This window comes from Adiantum capillus-veneris, chromosome 22 (genome assembly GCF_014529385.1).
Source record: "Adiantum capillus-veneris isolate H3 chromosome 22, ASM1452938v2, whole genome shotgun sequence".
In the NCBI taxonomy this organism is placed as follows: domain Eukaryota; kingdom Viridiplantae; phylum Streptophyta; class Polypodiopsida; order Polypodiales; family Pteridaceae; genus Adiantum; species Adiantum capillus-veneris.
The window spans coordinates 108,433,596-108,439,457 of NC_140952.1; the positions used below are offsets into that span (position 1 = coordinate 108,433,596).

A 5,862-nucleotide genomic window follows, 5' to 3' on the forward strand; every position below is an offset into this window, starting at 1 on the left:
GCAACTTCGACCCAAAAACTAACTCCCTTCATCAAAATAAAACAATGACCAAAACATAGGTAGGAGCTATTCCGCATTGCTACATCATTGCCATACGCTCCAGATTCACAGAAATGAAACACAAATCACAAGTAAATTTCCAGTTACTCTAGCAAGCTCCTAAAAAACTCTTTCCTTTGCCCAGAATCACCCATGTCAAATGGTTTATATTCCAAAGGCCGATTACTTGAGCACTCCACAACAACCAAATTGGAAGAAAAGGTAAATATCATAACTGCTGCTTCCGTCCAAAGCCACGTTATTAAGTCCTTTACAAAAAGATGGGAGCTTCATAATCTGTTGCTTCCACGCATTCAGGTCAGCGAGTACAGCAAGCAAGCCCAAAATGTTGACGAACATATAGAACCTGACAAAATGGCTTGCTCCCTCTAGGAGGGAAGTCCCCATAGACCATGATACATTTCTCCTGAACTTTATATAATGAAAACTCCAAAATCAACCTTCGGCAATGTCTTTTTGAAAGTCCAACAACGTAGTTACATTCGAGGAGACGTTCTAATAGTAGCCTTTTAGAGAAGTGGTACACAGTTTCTCCATGACAGCCCAAATCAGTATGGTCTATACAGAGCCTCTATCTTTAGTATGGTCTATACCGAGGCTCTATCTTCGAAGAGCTTCCAGGCAACGAAGAATACAATCCCCACTAACACAGAAGAGCAGTTGCAATTAACTGAAATGAATAGCAGAAAAACCAAAACCTTTGCAATTTAAACGCCAAGCTAGTCCTTACCGGATTGCTATAGTCGTAACCACCAGCGGCAGATAAACTACCAAACCCGGTATTACTGGATGCAGTCAAACTTCCACCCCTGATTGGCCCCGGACCACCTGAGCCAGCGCTTGCTGTAGCCGAGCTCGAATTGTAGAAAGGCCCCGTAATGGGTGGGGTTTCACCCATCGGAGCCGCCTGATCAATAGCAAGCTAGAGAGAAAAACCAATATACTCAGTTCGTTGACTTGACCTCTGGTTCGAAAAGTCAAGACTCCTAGCATGAGCAGAAAATTACCATCTGCCCTCGAATTTCATGCGTCCGAGCAACAACCTGTTCGGCGGAACTCTCATCAGCAAAAGTAACGAAACCAAAACCTCTATGTGTTGTCTTCTCTTTATCCTGTGAAGGAAAAAATCATTGTTTCATGCGGTAATCTTTACAATTATGTGAGGAAAAAACGTTCACATCATACTATCTCCGACCTTTGGAAGGTAAACATCCAAGAGAGGTCCAAATTTGCCAAAGTAGCCCCGAACTTCCTCCACTGTTGCTTCAATGGGAATTCTTCCAACAAAAATCTTTCTCCCTAGAGGTTTGGACGACCCACCAAATGAAGCTGAGGGTCCATAAGAAGAGCTCTTGCTTAGATAAGTGCTAGCGTCTGTTGAATGATCTGATAAACCCAGCTGGCTCTTTCCAAAGGACATGGACGGCCTGTTATTACCGGCCCCATAGGCATTACCTTGGCCTCCTGCACCACCCATTTCAAAACCAGCATAATCTGGAGGAAAAAAAGGAGGCATGCCAAAAAATCCTAAGCGGGCTGCTGCATTTAAATAACTGTTAAAGACACCATATGGAAGGTTCCCAAGCTTGTCAAGGCTTTTGCCTCCCTCCTCCTGTCAAAAAAGCATCACATCATCAGACCCAGAGACATACCAGACCCAGAGACATACCATCTCCTAAAGTGTAAGCAAAATATACCTTGGGTGTTGCCCGATCCACTGCAACAGTGGCACCTCCTAATTGATGTGTCTCTGCCATGATCTTATCAACAGACTCTGTTCAAGTGAAGCCACCATACTTCAGCTATTCGCTTGGCACTGCAGTACTGGGCTACTTCATAGGTGTAGACTCACCTGAATCCTCGAAGGTCAGAAAACCTATGCCTCGATGAGCCTGTGATCCTTTATCCTGAGCCATTTTTTGTAATCCGATCAATTTGTTAACAGTAATTTCTGGCAATCAGCTAACTGGCAGCTAGGTGAAAAGGAAATGCAAAGCGATAGTGCTGAGCCAATAATGCAATTGTCCGTTAAAAGTAAACAAACCTTTGGCATGTAGAGATCAGTAATAGTTCCATACTTTTCAAAGTAGCTGTAAAATCAGAAGCCCAAAAGAGTAGACTATTAATCTTTAGAGCTGAATCAAGTAGACCTTGTACAAAGAATTCCAGTTAAACCTTCTAAACGTCTCATCTGTTACAGAGAGAGGAACCCTCGCAACAAATATCCTGCTGCTCTTCTTTGCACTAGTAGGTGCCGCCGCTGGCTGCATGACTTCCTGAATGTAAAAAAACAGGATAATAGAAATAAAATCAAAATAGAGAAAGGTCACTAAAATAATATTCTCTTGTTAAACAGGATAATATAAATAAAATCAATATAGGAAGGGTCACTAAAATGATACTCTTTGATTTCTTACCTTAGGTGTTGCAACTTTTACGTCAAGCATTCTTCCATTGAGAAAATGGCTTGATCCAAGAGCTTTCTGAACAACATATAAAAACTGTCAATAAAGCTGGCACTTCTTCACATTACACACTAGTCACCTTTGATTAGCATACTTCTGCACTTTCGGCACTCGCAAAAGTCACATAGCCAAAACCGCGAGAGCGACCAGTTGTTCTATCCTGAGACATTTCAAGGGCTGTTAAATACTCTGACATAACACGTGCAAACATAAGGCATCAGCACCAAAAAAAGTCTTACCTTCATGACAATCACATCAGAGAGTTCTCCATACTTGCTCATAAATTGTCTTAAACCCTCGGTATCCACATCCCATGGTATTCCTAGGACCTAACAAAAGGATCCAATCGAAATAAACTCTAGCAAATCTCTACAAACCACATATTAGGAAGCCCCGTAGCAACATAATGACAACAAGTTTGGCCCACACTTTATCTCCAAATACCTAAGTAAAGGAAGCCCAAACCACAAAAATGTTCATAAAAGAACTAGCCCACTATTAGAAAAAGTATTTGCTCGGCAAGCATCAGTCATGATCAATGGCCACACCGTGATTAGCTAACCTTAAGCACATTTCAAATTTTCAATCCATGGTGAATCCCATAACAATTAAAACGCTCCACACTTTGGATCCACAAGTGACACGAAATTAGTCATACTTTCATGTAACCAAATAAGTGTACGATTACATGCACTTGTGTTATTTGGTGCATACATCGACAGAAGACGATCCACACCAAGATATTTTACATGGATTAGATCCACTGCCTTTTCTAAATGACCTGCACGTCCGACCATGCATGGTGCCCATACTAGAATAAATTGCATGGCCCTCCTCTACCCAGGCTACATGGAGCATGTGAATCCATGATAAATCCAAGAACAACTAAAAAGCTCCACACCCTAGACCCGCCAATGTGAGATTCAGTCACACTTTCACATACCCAAACATCCATTATATCCATACAATAACGTACACTTGCACTGTATGATACATAGATCTACACAACACAATTAAAACTTTCGAGATCTTTGAAAAAAATTTAATTGACTTCGACTTCTAGGTTCTCTGATAATTTCATAAAGCTCTCGTTGCATGTGGCTGCATGTACATAAAGTTTATGTACATCCAACCTCATACGAGAGCTTTATAAAGTTTTCAATAAACCAAGAAGTAAATGTCAGTAAAAATAGTTCCAATGATCTGAGAAGTTCTAATCTTTATAGAATCCAAGAAAAATAATCTCAGCACTAGACATGAAGATTTGGTATGACAAAGGCAAGGCATACAGTTTTGCACTAGCTAAGACTGCTTTCTGAAGAGAAGAAACACTATATCCAATTAGGAACTTCTTCGGGTGGGGTGCGGAACCTTTGAGTTTGCGCTTGTAATTTTAAGAATAACCCGCAAAAAAAAACCATCTTCTAATTTACTTCATATATGCTCAGCTCTCTGGAGAAGCTAAGACTTGAGAAGAGGCCACATTGTAAGCGGTCGCAGAACAGCCTCCTGAGACAGGTGGATGGTTGACTTGAGAAGCCCAGAAACACATCCCAGACGCACAAGCATCTGATGGCATTCAACCCCCCACCACGTAAGAGAGGCTTGCAACTTACAACCATACTGAGGATCTGTGAAGTCCCAGAATTGAAATGCACATTACAGCGAGGTAACATCAACCCACCCAAAAATGTACAACCTGATCGAAGCAAAAACGCAGAGCAAAATCAAAGCATAGAGGAAAAGAACTAACCACAAGCTTCCTGTTTCCCAAAGAGACGGGGGTGCTGTTGGCTGCCATCTTGGAGACACTCTGACGCTGTCGCTCTCTCTTCTCGCTCCTCTCTCTTCTCTCTTCACTCTCTTCTTTCCTCTCTCTCTCTCTCCCTCACAGGCCTTCAGTTCGCTCTCACTCCCTCGCTCCCTGCACACAACAATACTCACATTCACCTCTTCGGCGGAATTCGCAAATCCTTGAAGAGCGGTAGAAGCAGCAGCAGCGCCATGGAGGGGCTGCTACAAGCTGATCACACAGAAACACAGAAGAGGTGTAGATGACGGAGATAGTGACGGGCGATGGTGATGAAGCGGGACAAACCATCGCTCTCGAAGTCTTCAGACGATCTCTGCAAGAAGGGCGCTCCTCCAACACAGCCTTAGGGTTCAGTTAACGTTAGTAGAGTATATGTTGTGACTTGTGTCTGTTTCCTTCAGATCAGATTATAATGAAATCAGAATGAATCCTATGGAACTTGGAAGGGCAAAACTAGCTCTTTTCTTTTTACCAATGATTGCCTCTACATCCTACTCCTTCGTCTTCCCTCCTTGGACAATACTCTCTCGCGGACTTGCTTAGTGCCCTCTCCGCTCAATACGAACATGCTACCCAGGAGGATAACAGATCTATTGTTCACCACCCGGCCTATGAGAAGATCAATTGCCATCATCCCCGGACCTTTACTTATAGTGTGGCATGCCTATCCACATTGGTCCGGCTGATCGGCAGTTCAATCGGACGATCTTTCTCAAAAGCCCACTATTCCGACTCAACAGTCGTAAAACAATCGACTTGGTTATAGCCTATAGGCTATGTGACACTACCTCCTTATAAAGAGTTTCCGTCCTCGAAACAAATCTCTTGGCAATCGCACTATGGCATTCCCAAGTTGTTGCTTCCTAGTTGGGGGGGGGCCTTCCTCCTTCGGAACAGAGGTAAGTTCGGGTACTTTTCGACAGAGAACACAGACAAGCATTTGATCTCGTACGCTTGCCTGCAGCAGCGAATCACGTAACCAATAGCTTGTACCTCATTCGATGCTTCAGCCAGTGAAGTTTTACATGGTATTCGTACAACAGCAGTCTTAATGCAAGGTTGCTAGAAGAGGCAATGCCCAATGTTGGGGTGTTGTGCAGTCTGAATGCACCCTAGGCTTGTCCATTTAACTAGTACCTCATGGTACACTTTATGGTGTGTTTCTCTATCTCGATACCATAGAATCGTTTCTGGTTTATGTGATATCTCGGGTGGCTCTATCAAGTCAGTTAAAATCTCTCGAGAAACTACATTCTCCAAATCGTGAGTTGATTTCTTCAGTTTACTAACGTGGAAGACATGGGGATGAGAGAGGATGGCAAGGAGAAATCCTATCTCCAAATGTTGAATCTAGTGTGGGTTTCAACTTCATGGTATCATGGAGGAACATTGAATCAATAAGGTCTAGAGGGGACTCCATGAATGATGGTGTAGAGACCAAAGATACCTCAAGGGGAATAACACATCCATCTAGGCAAAGCACCTTCCGTAGATAGTCCTAAACCTCATGTCCAAAACGAAGAT

General features: G+C 42.8%; 1 protein-coding gene across 3 annotated transcripts; it reads right to left on the reverse strand.

Annotated features, from left to right (window-relative positions):
* Positions 1-249: 249 nt before the first annotated feature.
* On the reverse strand, positions 250-4,750 carry LOC147429998 (uncharacterized). 3 transcript variants are annotated; one of them, XM_086496186.1, is made up of 13 exons: positions 4,624-4,750; positions 4,279-4,449; positions 2,765-2,854; positions 2,620-2,685; positions 2,478-2,543; positions 2,236-2,336; positions 2,105-2,150; positions 1,913-1,967; positions 1,758-1,834; positions 1,256-1,672; positions 1,068-1,172; positions 791-982; positions 250-703 (listed from the first exon to the last, which is right to left on the reverse strand). In XM_086496186.1, the coding sequence occupies exons 2-13, from the start codon at positions 4,324-4,326 to the stop codon at positions 638-640; spliced, it is 1,329 nt and encodes a 442-aa protein (XP_086352312.1). In that variant the 5' UTR covers positions 4,327-4,449; positions 4,624-4,750; the 3' UTR covers positions 250-637. The 3 variants fall into 3 exon arrangements, with proteins under 3 accessions (XP_086352312.1, XP_086352311.1, XP_086352310.1); XM_086496185.1 differs by having other exon boundaries at positions 4,279-4,548; positions 4,624-4,735; XM_086496184.1 differs by having other exon boundaries at positions 4,279-4,726.
* Between the last annotated feature and the right edge of the window lie 1,112 nt (positions 4,751-5,862).

Bases quoted from the DNA above. Each gene is read 5' to 3' on its own strand.
- LOC147429998 (XM_086496186.1), bottom strand. From the start codon at position 4,326: ATGGCAGCCAACAGCACCCCCGTCTCTTTGGGAAACAGGAAGCTTGTG. The intron at 2,855-4,278 runs GTTAGTTCTTTT...TCCTTTTGTTAG, and splicing joins TGGGAAACAGGAAGCTTGTG to GTCCTAGGAATACCATGGGA. The intron at 2,686-2,764 runs GTAAGACTTTTT...GAAATGTCTCAG, and splicing joins CTGATGTGATTGTCATGAAG to GATAGAACAACTGGTCGCTC.